This window comes from Syngnathus leptorhynchus, chromosome 2 (genome assembly GCF_054491065.1).
Source record: "Syngnathus leptorhynchus isolate UIUO chromosome 2, UIUO_Slep, whole genome shotgun sequence".
Classification (NCBI taxonomy): domain Eukaryota; kingdom Metazoa; phylum Chordata; class Actinopteri; order Syngnathiformes; family Syngnathidae; genus Syngnathus; species Syngnathus leptorhynchus.
Window position 1 is genome coordinate 3,675,462 of NC_141196.1, and position 21,291 is coordinate 3,696,752.

Genomic DNA, 21,291 nt, shown 5'->3' on the forward strand with positions numbered 1-21,291 from the left:
TTGTCACAATCCGCATCGGGCAGGAAGCGCCGTGTGTGTGTATGTGTGTGTTGGCAATATCGCAGATGTATGGTAATTGAAATGGCAGAATCTTTTTTTTTGGGGGGGGGAAATGCAGTCAATTTGACGCGGCGGCGAAAGAAGGTCACCGTATTCAATTTGCGCTGAATGGCGGCGTGACAGGGAAACACCTGAAAGCACACGATCTTATCAAGGCCTCACAGGCGCCGCCACTTACCCACTGGCTAAAAGCTATTTGCTGATTACCAAATAAACGTATTATCTTTTACCTTGACTTCTGTGTGTACGTGTGTGTGCGCGAGGAAGCAGGTAGAGGCGGAGTCTTTTCTCCTGGTGGTGACTTTGCAAGCTCTCAGCTGTCCCCGCCCCCCTTCCCCTTGCAGTTGTCGCGTACTTTCAAGTGCCATATGGGCTCGTCAAAGAGAGAGGACTTCACAAGGCTTTTGCGTCCCTCTTTACAAGTAAAGAGAACAAAGCTGGAACAAGGTTCATCTTTGTCGAACATCAATGACACACATATGGATGGGAGCGTTGTGGGAGTGTGTTTGATGGGGCTTCTCCGAACCAAACTCAAATCCCCCCCACCCCGACCCACGTCGTTCCCGTTTGGTTTGTTACAGGGGGTCAGTTTGACCTGCTGGAAGTAAAGATGCTAATTTGAAAAGAAGCGAGTTTACATTAAAAGCGAAAAGCCAGTTTGTCTCTGTGGAGGAGGAATTAGCATTATCTGCATCACAGTTCAGCAGTTCAGGGTTTGAGTCTCGGCTGTGGACTTTGTGTGATCTCCCTGAGCTTGCATGAGTTGTCAACAGGAACTGTGACGACCTCCCATATTCCCAAAATGCACACCCTTAGGTCAAATTGAAGAAATTTGAAATTTGATTGTGGGTAAACATCTAAAATGACTGTAAATCCACTTGAGGATTTTCACCTTTGACTCATAATTTGACAAAAAACTGGAGAGCGATTAATTCGACTTTTGTTTTGCAGAAAAGAACCTTGGGCACAAAGTTTCATTTCTTTCAACGCTAACATCAGTGTGACAAAGACCCGACAAACATTTGTTGCCTTTGTCAACTTTTCTGCGCAATCTGCTGATTGATGGATTCAAGATATTGACAAGCCACTTGTCTACCTTGGTGACATCAGAGTAATGATTCTCAAATTTAAAGGCGAGAATCTTCAAAGTAGGGAAGAGTACGAAATCATTCCATAGTTGCAGTCCAGTATTAAATAATACATTTTGTTATGGTGTGTTATCATGGTAACGTGTGTGTGCGTGTGTGAGTCTGGGGGAGGGTTGGATTATTGGCTTAGTGTTTTGGCCAGGTTAACGTGAAACAGCCCTGAAAGGCTCTTAGCCGAGATTACCCCATTGGCTAAAAATAGCCGTCATGCACGCCGGCACCAAAAGACCACTATCTGACGTGCGCGCGCTACGTTTCAATTACACACCTGTAGACGGACGGCGGTGGCGTCGGCGGGGGATGCACTTGGGGGTTTGGGATCAGCTGGGGAGCCTGACCCAAGCGTGCTGCAATCAGCACTATCACTGGGACAGAGGCAAAAGGATGCTCCCTCTCCTTCCTTCCTTCCTTCCTTCCTTCCTTCCTTCCTTCCTTCCTTCCTTCCTTCCTTCCTTCCTTCCTTCCTTCCTTCCTTCCTTCCTTCCTTCCTTCCTTCCTTCCTTCCTCCCTCCCTTCCTTCCTTCCTGTCGCTCCTTCCTTCCTGTCGCTCCTTCCTTCCTTCCTTCCTTCCTGTCGCTCCTTCCTTCCTATCTCCCTCCCTCCCTTCCTTCCTTCCTTCCTTCCTTCCTTCCTTCCTTCCTTCCTTCCTTCCTTCCTTCCTTCCTTCCTTCCTTCCTTCCTTCCTTCCTTCCTTCCTTCCTTCCTTCCTTCCTTCCTTCCTGTCCCTCCTTCCTTCCTTCCTTCCTTCCTTCCTTCCTTCCTTCCTTCCTTCCTTCCTTCCTTCCTTCCTTCCTTCATATTTTTGTATTTAAGAGTTAAATGCTGCTGCGTACGCAGCATACCTTTTGTTAATTTTTTGTAAAGTTTTCCCTTTTTTCCTTCCTTCCTTCCTTCCTTCCTTCCTTCCTTCCTTCCTTCCTTCCTTCCTTCCTTCCTTCCTTCCTTCCTTCCTTCCTTCCTTCCTTCCTTCCTTTGCTCTCGTTCCCAAACGTTCCCAGAAGGGACTATTGCTTGGGATCCGACCAACCGCCTTCCCCCCCTTCTCCCGCTTGGTCTTTCCAGAAGAAACAAATCCTCCGCCTCGGGAGCCAAAGGAGGCGGGGAGTTTTGTGGCGGCGGCAAGACGCCCGAGCGCGCGTCTTCTCCACCGATCGCCCGAGCGTCGATGCGATAACAGTGGAGATGAGGAAGGGGTGGTGCCTTGTGGTGACTGTGGTAATTCATACACCTCTTTGCTGGAGCGCCCAACCGGTGTGGGCGGTGTTTTCTCAAATGTCAGCATAAATTTGCAAAATCAAAGCGCTCAGCAGGGTGCAGGAACAGGAACAATAAGCCTGGCCTGAGTGTGTGCATTTGCGAGTGTGTTTCCACTGACAAGTGTGTGCTAATCTACTGCTGATTGTTCAAACCCATCAATCCAATCCTGCCGTTAGGTTTGTTTCTCAGGAAGTTGGAGGGTCAGAATGTTTGAGCATCCCAAAATGGCAGCAGTGAAGATAATCCGAATTCACATTTATTAAGACATGCAGAAAAAAGGACTGCTGTTGTCTAATCATATTTCCTTAACCTCTTCATGTGCCAGTTCCATAAAAACCAAAATGATCCAAAAGTGGCAAAAAATATGTAATAATTCCCAACACACAAAATCAGTTTCCCGCTAAAAAATAAAAATCTTAGTCTTATTTTTTTATTGCATTTCGTTATGTTAAAATTGGGCCGTTTTTAACGAGAGTGGAAAAAAAAATCCCCATTAATATTGTCAATTAAATTTATTTCTATTTAAAGGGGGTCAAATTGACCATGACATTATTTTTAAAGATTGGCCTAAAGCAGCTGGGCAAAGGCCATCAGAGGGCACGCGTGAGCAAGAGCTCGGCGACGCATGATGGCATGCTCGCAGAATGTCCATGCACACTATCTTCGTAAGACTCTAAAGCCTTGGCATTTCATTTTACTAGCTGCAAAGCCCACAACCTTTTACTTGCAATCCTTGGGCTTTGATTCAGGTTGGCACCAGCCCAAACCTTCTCCTTCTCTACCCATCTGTCCTCATGTCTGTCTGGCCCCCGACGTGGACAAATGCGCCCGGACGTTTGGCGATGACACGAACGGGCGCGGGCACGGACCACCAGGCAACTGTGCGAGTGACTCACGAGAAAATGGAACCGATGAAATATTTTTGTAGTTTGAATCAGTACTCTGTATTGAATAGAAAACATATTGAGTTGCCTGTACGGCAGTTTCCACCTGTTGACAACGCACGACGGACGACAGCTTAGATTTTGGGATGATTTGTATTTGTATTAAGTAATAATACTCGATTAAATCATTGGTTGATTGAGGGGTCTCCATATATTATTCATCAAGGCTCTTTTTATATATATATATATTTATATAACTAATTATATAACTAATATCTAATGGATGAACAGTTTTTTGAAAATGTAAAACTATTGTGTACAACAGCAAACTTTATTTTCCTGTCTGTAAGCAAAGCTAAACAAAGTTTAAAAAATTCATTTATTTCTGTTTCAGTTTAGCTATTTAATAGTTTAATAGTAAAGTTGGATGTTCGCCGTTTAATTGCCACTCCAGCCAGAGGTCTGTGAAAAGTGTCAGCCAAGCACTTAATCGTAGAGTTAAACGCGCTAGCTTCATCATTTTGAGGTTAGCATGGCTTCTCTAGTCATTATTTCGTTCATGTCATCCGAAATGTAACTTAGTGACCGCCATGCAGGCGACAGTTACTGACTTAGGAGGGACTCAACAACATGTTTACGTTAGAAGCTAGCCGAAGCTGTTGCTAGCTAGCTGCTTCTGCGTTCAGTAGCAAAGAATCCACTTTGATGGCTCTTTTTTTCCTACTTTTTTTGTGGGTTCTCTTTGTTTTGGCTATTTAATAATTATTAATGATGAGCAAATCATTCATTGTGACTGATGCGAAACGACTTATTTCGAGCCCGTCTTTGCCCTCGGCCCGCTCTGCCACCTCCCGTTGACCGCCAGCCGTGTAATCCTAGCAGGGTTCTGACTCGTTGGGTCAACACTTCCATGCTGTTATCTTTGGCAGTACATCAGGAAATTATTAGAGCTAGCGCCCCCTTAATAACTGCGGCCTGAAATAGAGCGCCCACGTTCAGAGTTTTCAAGAGGTGTCGACTACGAGCAAAGAAAGTTTCGCTGGTGTGCGTGCGGCCGAGCGGACGTGGCCTATCATACCGCACGAGAACGGTCAGTAACGGAGCAAAAGGCCAGCCAGGGGACATCTCGTGATCCCACCATGTTGCCAGCCACATGTTGGCCACATAATAGATGCGTCCTATCCCAAAACGAGCCAGTCTGCCGCTAAAATAACCCCGCAACATGAAAATGACCTCATCGGACGTTTGATGTTTTGTCAACCAACCCGTGACATCATTAAAATGATTTCAAAAGCGGCAGCTATGTTGGTCGAGGCCAAGACTGAAAGTGGCTCCAAGATGACAATCAGGATTTTCTTATGCTGATGCTCCAGGAGGCTAATTAGGAAATACATCAGCAGCGCGCCCGCCATCACCCAAAGCCCGAGCACTACCCCCCCCCCGGCGGCGTCGCTCTAATCCTTACCAAGAGGCAAACTTTCCCCTGTCAGATTAAAAGGGATTAGCCGGGTCGTGCTACATGAGGAACTGGCCACTTCTAATGGTGATTTGAAACTTTCCAAAGATGGAGCGAGGGGGGTTATAAACTGTACCCTACCCCTTTGCTTCTTCGCGACTTCGAGATTTGCCGAGCTTTCACTCAGCGCGACACAATAGCTGGCGGCGTGCATCGGCACGAGTGGGTAATATTCATGGCTGACACGTGCGCGGGGGGACACGTGCTCAGGCCACATGTCGGACCACCGCAAGCGGGGTACCGTGAAAGCCCATTTCGGACCAATCATAGCGCATTAAGGTCGTTTACCCAGCACGACTAATTATTGGACTCCCAGGTGGGAGGAAAAAGAGCAAATAGAAGAGTTATTGAAGACTGTGACAAATGACTGGAAAGTAAAGATTCAGTAAGGGATGTTTTTTTTTTTAAGACAAGGCACAATCATCAGGAAGGGCTAAATGGGGAAAGACTTTCCTAAAGCTAAAAAAAAAAAAAGGTTTGACTGCTTGACATAGCCGTTATGAATAAACGCTATAAAAAGTAAAGTGGATATTAGCTTAAATTTTTTTTTTCTTGGCTATTGTCATAAAAACTCAAAATTCTACCGCTAACAAAAAAAAAACCATAACTTTTTGTCTATATTCTGTTTTACGGATTTACAAGGAAATATCAAAATGTCGAAGGTGCTGGCATAACTTTGCTGTATTGCTGTCCACGCAACGCAGAGCTCCCCCTACTGGCCAGGAGTCGAATCGATTTAGACGATTGACTGAATGAATATTAAATCGCATCAATATTTTTAACCACCCGTGTAAAAGTGCTAAAAAAACAAGTTTCTTTCATAATCAAAGACCCACAAACTTTAAAATGGAACCAACCTGACACTTTCCAACATATAAATTGTATTATTGTACAAAATCAACTTTAAAAACTGGTCATTTTGACCCGCAACATGACAGCAGAGTTGAAGGCTATTTTTAGAAACTGGACTTGCATTGTTCTTTACACTGACACTTGTCGGTATTTTTAACCGTATCGCTCGGCTTGACGGCAGACAGCCACGCCAGCTACCACTTAGACTCCATTTGTGTGTGTGTGTGCGTGAATGTGTGTGTCCGCAGAGGCGAGGCACACACGCAAACAGTTTCTAGCGGTAGTCAACGAGTTTAAAGATGGAAAGAATTTCGCCTGTTATCAAGAGCAGCGAGCACGGCGGTAGAAAACGTGAGCGCGTGACACCACGCCGCTTTCGCCCCCCTAGAGGCCAAACCGCCGCGTCCAAATCCCGGCCTCTCCGCCTGTCTATCTACGGAGGCGATAAGGGCCCCTAATGAAGACTGCGAGACTGACGGTTTTATAGGCCGGACTGGATCATCGACCTTGTTGGCAGTCTCGCGGGGTGACAAAAGAAAAAAAAAAAAAAAAGGAACACCGCGAGGGTGATAGGGGGAAGATTAAAGTTTTACAAGGCTTTTGAGAAGCCTTTCTTTACGACGTGTCCAGAGTTTGCTTTCAGATGTGAGCCGCATTAGTAAGTTGAAACTGAAATAAACACTTTTGATAAGGAGGCCCACCGCTGTCAGGCCCCAAATAAGGGGACAAAGGTCCCGCCGGGGCTTATCATGCTTCACGTTATCTCCCCTGCATGCCTGCACTGTTTTTTTGTTTTTTTTTCAGCACCCGACATCATTCTCTCCCAAAAAAATAATAAGATGCAGCCGTGACCTACCTCGAAAAGATTGGACGCCTCGTTGCCATACTGAGCAGAAATGATCTCCGATTGGTCGCTGTACCACTTGAGGCCGCCCAGGAAGCCGTCGGCGTCGAGGTCGCTGACGTCCAACTCCGAGAGGTCGAGTTCGGGGAGATCGGGACAGAGGGGTTGGTCTTCGCCAACCAAGGCAGCGCACTGTAGGAGGAGGGGGGGGGGGGGGGGGGGGGGGGGGACACACACGGTCAGTACAAGCGGCATAGAGCTGACGGGTGCGTCGTTCGATTCCCCCCGACCTGGAAAGCGCGGTCGCCTTGCATGCCATTGACGCGCACGCCCGCTGACATTTTATGTAATCTCCACGACTTGTCGTGTACTTTACGGAGCAGCTGCCTGCACCACCGCCGCCCAACTGTAACAGGACAGAAGGGGGACTGGTGGTGGTGGTGGGGCAGTGGGGGGAAGGGGTCGAACGAGGATCTGGGTGTTGTGAAAACAAACAGAGAGAGAGAGTGAACGAAAGAGAAGCAAAGAGCCTGATGGAAAGGGGTTGGGCTAATTTGCATGTCTCAGCTGATTTTTTTTTTTTTTGCAGGGTCATTGTGAATGGAACTGGAAGAAGGTTGCTGAGATGCGCCCGCTAAGGATGGACAATTGCCGGCTTTTTTTTTTTTTTTTTTTTTTGCATCAACAGACAAATTTGAATGCAAAATAGCCGTGCAAACTTCCAAGTCACGCAACAACCCTCTTCGTCTAACGGCACCTGTCTGAAAGGTGGATATCCCCAGAGGGGGGGGGGTGTTTCGGCCCCGCCTGAACAAAAAGGGACGCGAGGTTGGGCTCAGGTCAAAAAAGACGTGTCGTCTCCAAAGCGAGGAGCGCCCAGACACCGGTGTCACCGTTCATCTGCCCCCCCCCCCCCCCCCACACGAATACACAATGACTTCAAGACTTGTGATGAGACAGCTGGGTTGTGTTGCACACGCAAGTGGGGGTGGGGGTGGGGGGTGAGATGATCCAGCCTGACAAGGCACGGCAGCCAAAGACTGCAAACGTTCTGCAAAGCAGAGGTTGCCGCTTATAGGCTGCCCAATTATCTTATGGACTTGCCGCTCGGGTGCAAAGTGATGGACTCGCGCCTTACACAGACAAGACAAACGGTGATTTACGCACATAGAAGACGAGCAGGGGAAAAGCATTGAGAAGAAGCTCCTGCAGCCCCGCAGCCTTATTCCTTCCGCTGCAAATATTTATAGCGTGTGCGCATATTTTGGACACAATCTGAAGCACTGCGGAGAAATTTCCACAAGCAGGGGGGAAAATAATCCGCACCTCCGGCAGAGCATCACTGCGCAGCACGGCGCAGATTAAAAAGGCTGGCAGGTGCAAAGACGAGAAAAAGTCGAATGGTGTGCTAATGTGCTCATGTGGTTGATTAAAGATCGAATGCCAAACAGTCGTCCACCCCCCCACCCCCCTTTTCAAGTGCGCAACCTTTGGTCCCTTGCAAAATAACGCGCACGGACGCTGGCCACCAAGGGACTCCGTGCGTAAAACGCCACACACGCGCGCGCACACGCACGCGCACACACTACCTCACACGCGCGCGCACAAGACCTCACACGCACACGCACGCACACACACTGTGACGCCGAGAAACACTCTCCGGTACCTGAACGCACCACCGGAGCGATACATCCGATAAAAAGAGTTAAAGGGTCCCTTTTTTTTTGTTGCAAAAACTACACCAGAAATTGCGATGGAAGGGAAAACATTCCGCTTGTTTAACAGTTGCCAAATAGTCCCGCGTTGTGCATCCTCAACTGGCTCCACATTACGCGTTACGCATCGGGAAGAGAGAACTCCGCAGCCACTAAAAGCTCCGTCGCTCCAGGAAATAATATCAAAGCAGTCCATAAGGATAGAACGACTCGTTTGGTTTTTCGATTATTTTTCTTTTTTTTGCATGGGCTCACCTCTAATTCTCTCCACACCGAGTCCTGGTTACACCTGTCCCACGCCATCCAGCCACTGAATGACGGCTCCGTGGAAAAAAAAAATCAAAATAAACAAACCCCAAATATAATCGTCAAAAAACGTCGGTAAAGGGGCTGAAAAGAAAAAAAAAGGGAAAACAAATCAAGTAAAAAAGAAATCCACGCACGCTTCCCACTCGCTTGCACACAGGCAACTGCCGCCCCTCGCCGAGAATGAACCGAGGGCACCTGTCTTACAACTGCTTTCCATCACATGACAAAGCTATTAAAAGTAGGCAGGGAGTGACTCCGCGTCCACGCTACTCGCCAGTGACGCGCGCGGCGGGGGCGTGGTCTGCCTGCAGCTTCTTTGCTTCAACGTATTACATGTTCACTTTGAACATTTTCAAGCATTCCTATTGGCTCGCTCAACAAATCCAGCCAAACGCGTAAGTCTGCTCGCAAAAAAAAAAGCAAGTCAATTAAGTGGAACTGAACATCGCAAAAACAAAAGTGTATTAGAAAAAGAATATTTATTAACAAAGCAAAGAAAAAATTCTGACACCTACCAAATGTACAGTGTGAGCATTTGCTGTAAAAATTCAACAGAGATGTAATTTTTAATTAGTGCTCAGCATCAGAGAGCAAAATATATCTTACATCACTTTCACACGAAATCTTGATTTTTCTTTTTTTTGCCCATATTTTTGGCATGACATCTCATGCCAATGTTGAATAATTGTGCCTAATCTGGTTAGCTAACAATGAAACAAGCCAAACTTTCCGTGTCATGGCCAAAATGTCAGGAAATCAGAAATTGGTTAAATTGTTTTCGTATAATCCTGCGAGTTAAATCCAGAGCAAATGTTGCGCATATTGTTTTAATATCTGCATATTGTTTCAAAACCTTTGACGTAAACCCACATCCGCATATTCTTTCAATACTTTTGACGTAAACCCACACATACACACACATATACACACTCACACTCACATGCACGCACACACACAAACAGGAGACATTGTTTTGTGTTCAAAAAGATTTTTGCAGCAGCTCTTGTGCAACATTGCACAGAAAATTTGTTCGAGCCCATGAGCAAAATTATTAATATCACAGAAATGGATGGAATTGTTTTTGATGAGCTAACATACAGACTACAAATGTAAAAACTAACCATTTCTGTCCAAAGTGTTTCTTAATTTTCATCATTTCATCATTTTTCTTCCATGAAACATTCCTTAAACACGGGCTGTGTTCGTCACTAACGGAATGAAAACGTTTGTTGACGTTAGCTAGCAAAAAAAAGTATCCACTTCCAAAATCAAACCTATCTGCATAAAAGCTAGCTAACAAAGCCCACCTAGTATCTCAAATTCGAAACGGTAGTCCTCACACCTCCCCACAAGCAAAAGGATAAAACATTTGTCTGAAATTAGAGTTTTGGATTTCCTGCCGGATCAGATTCCTCGCAGACTGACTTGATATGCGCCTGCTTTGTAATGCAACGTTTCTTAGGCCATTCGAAGGCAGTAAAAGGACAGCTGGCAGTATCAAGTGTGTATACAGTGTCAACACAACGTGTATAGGCAACATGAGCTGACTTAAATCAAAACAAGAGCCTTGTGGATACATTCAACAAAGAGGCTTTTTACACAAAAACGTGTATTTCTTCACTCTAATCCAACCAGTTAGTTAGCTATGTGTCAAACTCGCCCCTATATCCACGTTAATAAGCTTATTAAGGAACGATTATGTGGTCATTTGATCTTCAAATAACGTTTCGTGAAAAGTGTCATGGCTGTAGCTATGGTAAACAAGGATCATCTACTTAAGTGAGCTAAATTACCGGTGGACTAGCCTGGAACATTTCTTGTATTAGCATTAGCATCGCTGCTAGTGTTACTGACCATGACGGAAAATTTCTGGTGTATTCCACAGGCGGGTTTCGCAAACTACTTTTAAAATCGGTAGCTTGAACGACAAAAACAATACAATGTGCCTGCAACATTGACTATTATGTGTGTGTACGTGTAGCTTTAAATGGCTACATCTGCTTCCCCCTTGCAGAGTGGGCAAAGACGCCACCTAAGAGCCTCGCCACCGCCCGATCGGAGCAGGTGGCGTGTTCAGTGACCACACAGAGCCCAGATGGACCAATACCACATGAGCCACTATAGAAAAGAGCAATGGGGACTGAACTGTCCTCCTTTGCTAATGAAAACAAACAGTTCAAAACAATATTCTGGGCCCTAGAACGGCGCCATATGTACTAACGGGGGATGTTGTCTTTCTGTCTGTGAGTCACTTTCAAAAGGCTCATCTGATCCGACTCGCTATGTCCATTAAGACTAAAAACAGCTCTGATGTGATGTTTGCCAATCTTGACTCTTATCAGGTTCATGTGAGCTTTCACTACGAGCTGGAGTTTCACAACAAGGGTGATGGACATGATTTCCGAAAGAAAAATACATAACCTTATTTGATCTATCGACAGACGCCCTAAACTTAAACCCAATCGAGTAAATCGGTGCATGTTCCTATCATGCATATTGACATCACCATTCCCAATATGGTCGCGGCATGTAGCCACTCTTCTGGACACTATGTATATCTGGAATGGAGGACAGAGTGAGAAAAGTTGCCCACACCCATCTGAAGGCGAGCAGCACATGTGATGGACGCTCCCTCGAGGCGTTAAATGTTGCACATGGCGCCGGCGCACATTGACAAACACACTTCAAAAGGAGCCGTTAAAAGTGAGCATTTTCATCGGCTTCACTATGAACCGACGCCTCATTGCTAAATGGCTCACAAGTCAGGACATAATATATCTTTGCGACCCTTCTCGTACCCAATTGCGCTGCTGGCGGTTCACAGAGAGTGAAAGGTCTTAATGATTAAACAATCTCTCTCAGGAGTCCACTGACAAGTAGAAGTGGCCCCAGCCAAAATGGGGCTAATCCACAGATAATTATCTTTGTTTGAATATTCAACATGGGCTGACTGGCAGCGCGAGAGGCTCTTCTTTGCATTTGTCACCTCGGAGAGATCTACAGACGTCAATTGTGCGCTGGCTGTTGGGTTAACGTTACAGAACGGAGTCATTACCACTATAGGACGGTCTTGATATGCCACAGTTAGACGGGAGGCGTCAGTCAAGCATCACAGTGATTTCGGTCCATCGTTTTTATGGATCACCGTCACCGCAGGAGACCCAGTTCTACAAGGAGACGACAGATTGCAGCCATTACAGAATACTACAGACCAGTTATCTATAAAGACTTTGGACTATAGTCGCCAATGACGAGTACTGGCCGATCCTTGCGAACAATATGTTGCATCTCAAGGGGTCATCCTAAGTAATAAAGAATTTTCAAACAAACTACAGCGTGTAGTTGTCTGGAAGACTTTGGACAATGGTAATCAGAGGAGAGTACTGACTATGATAGTTAAGGAGACTACGGACTAAGGTTAAGTCAGGATACTACAGTCGTTTCAGGATAATGGAGACTACGGTTGTGTTGGAAGACTTCGGTAATGTAAACAAATCAGAGAACTGATCAAGGTGGTCTTGGAAGACTTTGGACGAGCTAATCAAAGGATAATACTGACCAAGGTGGTCTTGGGAAACTACAGACTGTAGACAGCGAGTACTAACGAACGGACGAATGAACTAACTAACTGACTGACTGACTGACTAACTAGCTACCTAGCTAACTGACTAGCTAACATAATATGACGAACAGGCATCAGTGAGTGGAGACTCAGGGTCCTCTCAGAATCCCACAGCATCTGTTTCTGGGGTGACAAGTTTAACACGTTATGCAGTGCGTTTACAAAAGGAGGTTTCGGTAACGGTTCAAGTGCACAAATCTTTTCAATCGATGAACTCCGCTGTGTCATTTAGCCCCCTCTCAGGATGGCTGCGGCGGTGGCGGCTACTTTCCCCGCAGAGACCACGGCCCACATTATTGAGGCAAATGGGCCAGTTAGACGTGGAACTGAAAATAGCATCTGTCCCACACGGGGAGGCCTGGAGGGAGAGGGGCAACGGAGGACAAGCCTTCCCGCCATAGCATAGATGAATAATATCATAGTCACCTCCACTCCTGTGTTGTTGCCATGCTATTGAACTTGTTTTAAGTCATAAAGTCATGCAAGATGCATGTGGAGAGTGAGTGGCGCGAAGTCTGCGCTAAACTGGCGCTCAGGGGAGCTGGGAATTGTGCGCCACTTTGCTTGGATATAGCACTCGGAAGGAATATTAAAATTTATGGAATGAGTGGCTGTGCAGATAAACAAGACTTGTGCTTAAAAAGGAGACAAATTCCGAGACACAACAAGTCTAAAAAAAAAAAAAAAAACTCTTGCCAGCTCAATTTTTAACACTGAGTGGCTATAGCTTGAGCGAGTGATGACGATTCCAACAAAATGTATTCTGGAATGTGAAAAATTCATTGCCATCTCATTGCTCGCTTCAGGCAAATGTGTTTTTTTTTTTTTCCGCAAAAGAAAAAAAAAAATAAAGTCCCCCGTGAATCACAAGGAGCCCCAAAGCACAACAGATGTTGCTTGATTTCCAGAATTAATGGCGAGAGGCGGGGCCGGATACCTTGACGGAGCAGCGCTCGCGATGCTCAGCACTTTGAAAGAGCGCCAGGGAGGAATTAGGTCAACCGGAGTGCAGCTTGCGCCCTGTGGAACGCCGTGTTAAAAAAAAAAACATCAGTGGGAGGCAAGCGGAATGGCAGGTAGAAATGTTCCCGAAAAGTCACACCCATGTGTCTGGCCTCGTTTTGATGAGACGCCTTTACGGTATATATTCACCAGGCTGGAAACATCCTTAAGGCACAATACAACTGATTGTTTTCTCACCTTATCCCCCCCCCCCCCCCCCCCAGCCCCTCAGATGCTGCATTTTTACACCTTCTAGAAAAGGAGCAGTGACTGTCAATAGACGCGGAGACAAAAGGCTAGTGGATGGATAGAAGGAAGAATGTGACAGGTGGGAACAAAAGCCAAAGAGAGTGAGCCGCAAAAGACGGGAGCTTCAATTAGAGGGAGAAAAAGATGGGAGGCGAAAGATGTCATATAGCGCACCGATCACTCTCTCAGGGGTAATCAAATGGTTGCACCAAGCAGGTATGATCACCAAGATCTTAAAAGCAAGGAACATGTGGCGAACAAGGACTCCCGCTTGGCTTTCCTTTTTGTCTTCATTTGGACCAATTAAAAAAAAAAAAGATAGTTGTCTCTCTATCAATATATTCACCGTCTGGTCAGTTTGTATTTGACGAAGTTTGAGGGAGAGATATCTGAAGGTTTGCAGAGGTCCAAAAACAACCCGATCCATATCTCACACTTTCTGATGGAGGTTGGTCTCATAGGAGAGAGTTCAGATTGTGGTCACTATCAAGGCTACAAATTGACGACTGTCGGACGGGAGTAGGGCTGAAACGATTCATCGAGTCATTCAAATTTATTCAGGTATTTTATGTTTGCACTTTTAATGCTCATTTAAAGAGCTTTTACAATGCAGTAAAAAAATACATACGAGTACAAAATCTTCAGTAATGTCTTAATACATTTTTTTCTTTTGAAAAATCTGAAATAGCGTGGTTTATCCGATTAATCGATTAATTGATGTCAACAATTTCTAGATTACTCGAATAAAAAAATAATCGATAGCTACATATGAACTGCAGTCATTAGAAAAGACTATTGTTGGCAAAGACGACAGCGACAGAATTTTGGGATGTTGAACGAATAAAGAAACGCAGCATCAGCATGAACTCGGTGCCCCTTTGGGAGCGCCGCGCTTTGGGAAAGGAAATTCTGACCGCTCCCTCTTTAGCGATACGTGACGACTTGGAACCAGACGCGGCACGATTATTCTCGACGTGTGCGTAAAAAAAAATCCAGATTTTCATGATCTCCGGACAGCTTGGCAGCCTTCCATAAACGTGCGGGCTGGTGTAAGCATATTGCGGATTGTGCTGAGAAAGAGTAACCAGCTTGTTTTTCGAAAAACAAACGCCGCTTTTCCCATACGACAAAACCGTCATATGGAAAATGTTTTGTTTTTTTTCCACAATTACTACGATTCCCAGCTGCGGGTTTTTTGGCCATGCCGTGTCCGCAGGGAATACCGTCACCACCACCATGATAAATTGATTATCACTACTGGCATTGGGCACTTTGGTCCAGATGATGCATGTAATTAAGGAGTAATTAGCATGTCATCTACATGAGAAAATATGACACGCAAGATTCGGGCAGCCGAAACCAGAACGCCACGTCCTCAGAGATAACTTTCCTTTTGCTGACACGTTGGCTTCTTTAACGTCTTTAGTCAAACTGCCTCACTTATTTATTTCCATGCTAACGTACTTAAAGACTCATTTACAAACTTGTTTGTGTATTTACATGCTAACCCACTTACGGGTGCTTCTGTTCTATTTCATTTGGACACACACAAAGTCGTTGCTTAATTGAGAGGCAACATTTTCCTTCTTGGTTGGCTTCTTTTTTTTTTTTGCAGCTCTCTCCTCACAATGGGAGATGGCCGAGATGCCCTTTCATGTTGCGGGTCATCCTCGGCGGCAACAATAGGTCTGAACCTTATCGCTGCTTGTAAAGCTTCGGGAGAAGTCAGCGCCTCGCTTTAGCCGCTCTTGTGGGAGATGTCAAGATGAATACAACCAAAGGGAGCTTCCCTTGCCCTCGCACCTTGTACTGTATTCCCTCTCGTCGTCTGAGACGAGCTTTCCGATGATGTTCCGCCTCATTATTTCGCATTTACCTCGAAGAATCCCTCACCGCATACCGTATTCCCTGCGCTGTCCTATTAATCCGAACGCTGTCGAGATTATTAAAAGGTATGCGATGGCGTTTTGAATTCTCATGTTTTCCCATCACATCAATTTTTGTTAGCAATGAGAGACAATATCGATTGAGGAGAAAATCTTTGCCGGGGTTACGATTGGATTCGCATCCATGGCACAAGGTTGGAAAAGTACCTGGAATCTTCCATGGAATTCCAAATAAGGTTCATATTATGACCTCTTTTTATCACTGGTTGAATATGTGTTGATTTAAGCTGTCATGACACGTATTTAACCTGACAATTGCTTTATGGCCTCCTAGTCAAACATTTTTTTTATAGATCCTTGCGTCACCTCGGCCTTTCATGTGTTTGGCGCAGCGTAAGGAGAACATTTATTGAACTACTGGTTGTAAAATACTCAGCTATGATTTACACATGTATGCTTAAATAGCAGGAAGTTGATAAGGGGGGAGAAAATACAATTCCAGTGAGGAAACTTTTAGGAAGGGATTTGTCAACAAGGCTCTGATACGTTGAATCGTCTTCTATTCTGCATAATTAATGTTGTGCATTTTTAATTACCCCCGTGTGGAGCTTTTGTTTATGAAGCCCCCACTGATGGCCATATTAACAAAGTTAGCTTAATGATAGAGGTATTTTACCTAATAGCATTTTTATTACTCCCGCCAAGAACGGCGCAATTAATTAACAATGGGCAAATTAAGTTCCTCGCCTGTAATGGCGATACCTACACAGGACATCATTACAAATAGTCAGAATAATTCATAATGCCGCCATGTCGGGTGGCGCGACGGCGGGAGAAATTAATATTCCCAACAGACAACTGAGCTGAGATGAATTACGCATACAGGCTGTTAGCGGACACGTTGAACGTATTGCTTGCCGAAGCAAGATCATCTTTTTTGGGTGAGATTACTTACTGAGCAGAAGAAGGAAGTGAGTTTAGCGTGCTCAGTAGCGCCCTCTGGAGGGTTTAAAATTTAGTCATAGGCCATTTTGTTTTAAACAAACCAATTTGCCTAAATGTATCATATTAAAAGTTGTTCCACATCAAACCCAGTTTCATTAGTCATAGAATTGTCCATAAATCGTCTTCAAAATTTGAACAATTAAGATCAAACAACAAATTCATGACTTTTTAGTGCAAAAAGGTGTAGAAATGATTTAAACCTGAAACCACAAAAAAAAAAAAGGTGGAGATTCCGTTATGAGGGAGAGAATTGGACTGCCAACGACGTATATGAAAGCGCATAATCTTTTAAGCTTGCATTTGAAGCTAATCTTCCATTAAAGAATAGTACAGTCGCTATTGCTTTGTGGAGCGTAAACGCAAAGACAGCAGAACCGATGGGCACCGTTGGCCGTGACTTTCAATGGAGAAAGAAAAGGGCGAAAGTTTTTTTTTTTTTTCTTCTTCCTTGTGCAGACTTTGAGCTTCAATTTCAAATGAAAACAGCGAGCAATAATATAATCTCCACATACACATTCGCGTAAATAGACATGTAACAAAAAAGCAGGAGAGATTAAAGCGAATTGGATCCTGGCATAAATTTGGAAAAGATTGTTTGGGGTTATCGAGTCTGTTCTATTATATGCAAATGCAAATCAGGGTTGCACTCTAAAACTTGCTTGGCTTTGATAAGAGCTGAGTGTGAGAGTGTGTGAGATGGTGTGTGTGTGGTGACAACAGGTGCGCTCTTGTGCGTGGAAAAATACTCAAACTACCAGAGCGGCTTTTTCTCTACAATGTTCGCACCACTGGGCGTGTCCGTAAACGTGCTCTAGTATTTCCATCACTGGACCGCATAGGATAGATATGGGTCATGGTGACTGAATATTCCCATCTCTCTAGGAAAAATTAAATGATGGTGGACGACAATCATCTGGAAATAAGTAATATCCAGGAATTTATTAGAAAAATCAGGCTTAAATTTTTTTTAATTCAAAGCCAAGTGTGTAGGAAGGTTGCCTTAGCATGGCAAGGAACTGTCAGATGCTCCAGGCAACGTGAGCAGCAATGAGACAACCACCGGGTGTCCCCGACAGAGAATCTCTTTGTGGACATTCTGGTTGTTTGTCTGACTCACGGTAATGGGGAAAATATGTCGTTTGGATCAGTCCTGGAAGTTTTCTGACAAACTTTGTGGCACTGTTAACAGTTGTGTACTTGAAAAGAAGCTAACACAAAAAATGACTGCTGCTGTCAGTTGCAATATTCTTTTGTTTTCACTGTTGACTTTTAATTTTCAGGATTTCTCATTGGCGAAGAGATCCCCCAAAAAATCGACAGAAAATGCGCATTAGGATAAGATCAACTGTGTCATATGAAATGAAAATGAGGCCCCGTGTAGTTAGAACAACAACAACAGCGTGTTTTGCATAGCTTCCTTACGTTAAATACGAAGACATTGGATAACTGCATCTTTCATGACATCATTAGGCCCGCAGCGTGATATTCTTATCGTCGGTCAGGGGGGGGACGGGGGTCAAGGAGAAGCGGCCGCAGCCACCGAAGCATGCTTTCAACTGTAACCCGAGTAGGTTACAACGTGGCCACATCACAAGCACACGGAGACCCCTTGTCGGACTTTGATGCCGGCGTGGACAGAATAGCTGGCGTCGTCGCCATCCCGTAGCAACCGGGGCTGAAAATAATCATTGTGTGAGGGAGACACAGCTTTGGAAAGAGGAGAAGAGCATCTTGCATGTTGCCACGGTGACCTCAGATCACTGAACAAAGTCGTTTGTATTTAGCTTAAATGTAGTTAGCTGCTAGCATAAAATATGTTTTCAGCTATTAAGTCTTCCTCTAACTTGGCCAGGTGCAGAAAACAATTCTTACTACAATTAGACATCCGGCTTATTGTCGGAAAGGAAGGAAGGATTTTGTCGAGGTATATATGAAGAAGGAGAAAAAAAAAACAAAAAGACCTAGCTCTTGTTTTTCTCTGTTATGGGCTGCATGTCTTTGGGGAGTGCCAAGCTCAAACCGGTGTTTCACAGCCATTTTCCACACTGAGTTGGCCCACACTCGGCCGAGGCAATTTGGCTCTGGGGCCATCTATACACTGCCTTGTCTAGGAATGGATTTGGCGATTTTGATCTTTTTTTTTTTTTTTTGTACCTTCACTCTTTGTCTGCATTGTGAAGGACAGAGAGAGAGAGAGACGGCAAGCGAGAAAGGATGAAAAAAACAAGTTTGACCGAAGCCCAGTCAATTATCTCCCAGGTGTTTGACTGAAGCGATTGTAAGCGATCGCGGCGGTTCCCACGAGTCCGCCGACTGAGACGAGCTAGAATTAGTCAGGAACAAAACCCAATTCAGCAGAAGTGAAGGAACAGCAGTTTTGAATAAAACCCGGCGGAGAATGCACAAGAAAAGACTCCGTGCGAAGATAAAGTTTTCCCTTCTCCGTTCCCTTGTCACACACATCCTATCACACGGCGGAGTCTTTTAAACAAACCCCGGTGCCGGAATTGCGTCTGTGGTGTTTCCAATACCGTATTGTGAGCGGGGTTAATTACTAGCACGGCGAGAAAATGACATTCTCAAAATAAAGTATTACGAAAGCGGCCCTTTGCGCGGGGAAGTTAAGATAGCTGGGAAACCGGATTTCTCGTTCCATATCAAGTAGCCTCGTTTCAAGTCTACTACAAAAGCCGCCATTCGGGCCTGCAAATTACCTTTTCCCAGGCCCAAACATCATTTTCGCCGAGATTAAGTCATAGAAACTTCATTGTCGTAACATGGCCACGTTTCCATTGATAGCCATGAATTTGCTTGTGTCTTTCGTGAGAAAACTCTGTCATGCTGAAGGGCAGCGTCTCTGTAGCGTCGGGACGTTGTGGGAATTGACATTTACAAATGGCGGCGGAGAGGAGAGGGGAGGGGGGGGGGGGCAGAACTGAGTCAGCCAGCTCTGAAAACGGTCAAAACGGGCAAGGCCTTGGCAAGGAGTCTTGGCAAGGATAGAATCTTATTTCCTCCCGCCTTCCACATGAGATAGCGGCGTCAAGCGCGGTTCGCGGCACTTTCGCTTCACCGCTCACCTCGCACGTCAGCTCACACGAATCACGGTTAATAGATATGAAGCCGCGGGAAAAAAGTAGCTTTGCCTGCAGTCGCAGATCACACGCCGGGACAGTTAAGGCAGCTTTGGACTGGGGGTGAGCTTGTAAACACAAACGCTGATGTCCGGGCGGTACGGTTCAGGTATGATTTGGGGCCTTGATCTGGTTTTGTGTTCTCCGCCGTGTGGGCACAATAAACTGCCAGTAAAGATGAGGAACGGGAATCTTTGCGATCTATTCCCTTTGTCGGCATTAGAGGTGCCAAAAAAAGCTGAAAAGCGAGGATTAGTTTTTATGCCGATCTTGATACCTTATGACAAGCCGTAATCAGAAAACAGAATTTCATCCTGTTATGGTGTTTCTCAACCAACAAGTATATGGTAATAATGATGATGTCATCACAATTCAACTTGGAATAGCAAAATATCTGGCCTATTAAAAAAAATCTCAATCCTGGAAAGATCATACTCAATTCAACAGTTTGACCCATCTGAATGATGTTTTTTTTTAAACAGTTGCTTCAGCTTCATCTGACAAGACAGAGAGAATCAAATTATTCTGATATTCACATTGGCGTGATCCGATTTCACATAAATTTGACGCTATGTCAAAAGCATACCGGCAGCAATGATATCTGCTAGCCAAAGCCTGAGCGGCACTCGATTAGCGTGCGAGTCAAACGACCAATCCCTTATCATCGATACGAACATTTTGTTTACCGTATTCCTGTGAAATCAGTGAATGTTTCTACAAGGCTCAGAATAGAAAAAAAAACAAATCAACAAACAAGAACTGGCACTATAAGCATCGGTAAAACCCCAAAGCATCTACCTCAGCATATAAACGTTTGTATTTGGTGCATTTTGCCAAGCGACTCTCGAGTCGTTTCTAACAACCGCCTGCTCCCGTCACCCGTTTCCCTTTTAATTCCTTTATTGCCCCTCTTCTTGCAATTGATCCCTCGTCCTTTCCGCCACCGGCCATTGACTACAGACAAGGCTTTTGTGTTGCCGGCGGCTCCGTAGCGAGTGTCACGCTGGCCTGATAATAGCTACCGAGCAGTTATCGCCCCTCCATACCTGGTTCATTAATTAGGCTTAATAGTCAAAGATAGAAGGACCCCTCTGCCTGTGTTTATGGGCAGCCACTTGTTTGCATGCAGTGTTTTATTGAAGGCTGTTATTTGTGTAGCGGGGAGCTCAGGCGACTTGAAGTGACAAGTTGCTAGCTTATCTGGGCATTGATGTGGCAGATGCACAATGGCGCAGGATACAATGGACCTTTGCTCGTCGGGCGTGGGAGGGGGGGGGGGGATCGGATCTCCATATTAGAGGCTCACGAGATGACAATCCACAAAGGTGTCTCGGACGTTTTGCCATGGAGGGGTCATCCTGAGGTGACAAACCATCAGGCGGATTTTTGAGGCGATAGGATAATAGCTTTGTCACGTCGGGTGACATAATGTTTTCTTGCCAGTTTAATCCACGAGAAATATGTCAGATCACTAACATGAACCGGTCACGTGGTTCTATGGTTTGATTTCTACAAGGAAAAAGGAGCTTAAGTTAGAGACAGCTCTGAAAATATTGGCAAAAATGTTTTGTTGGGGGCTGCATTTTGTTAATTGATGCTGTCCTCTTCACCTTTTAATCAGATAATCCCCCGCATGAACCTTAGTTTAAGTCGCTGATAGGATGCCTATTTTCCAACTCACAGTTAAAGCTGAAGGGATCAAGCCCAAGCCAAACTTCTCCCGAGGCCCGGAAGGCTATCGAGCAGTTATTCCGAGTCTTGCTGTCGTCTCGTCTGAGACCGCTTCCCACCAGAAGACGGATCGAACG

At 45.2% G+C, this 21,291-nt stretch overlaps 1 protein-coding gene across 7 annotated transcripts in view; it reads right to left on the minus strand.

Annotated features, from left to right (window-relative positions):
• The window catches only part of ppargc1a (peroxisome proliferator-activated receptor gamma, coactivator 1 alpha), a 147,851-nt gene that overhangs the window by 21,501 nt on the left and 105,059 nt on the right, over window positions 1-21,291 (minus strand). For 4 of the 7 annotated variants that reach the window (XM_085900153.1, XM_085940019.1, XM_085900169.1 and 1 more), the window contains exons 1-2: window positions 8,532-8,799; window positions 6,574-6,753 (exon numbers count right to left, since the gene is read on the minus strand). In XM_085900153.1, coding sequence (XP_085756279.1) covers window positions 6,574-6,753; window positions 8,532-8,579 — 228 coding nt within the window. In that variant the 5' untranslated portion in view covers window positions 8,580-8,799. Of the gene's footprint in view, window positions 1-6,573; window positions 6,754-6,851; window positions 7,455-8,531; window positions 8,800-21,291 lie in introns of those variants that run through there. The other 3 variants (XM_085940001.1, XM_085940010.1, XM_085900175.1) reach the window with 2 other exon arrangements.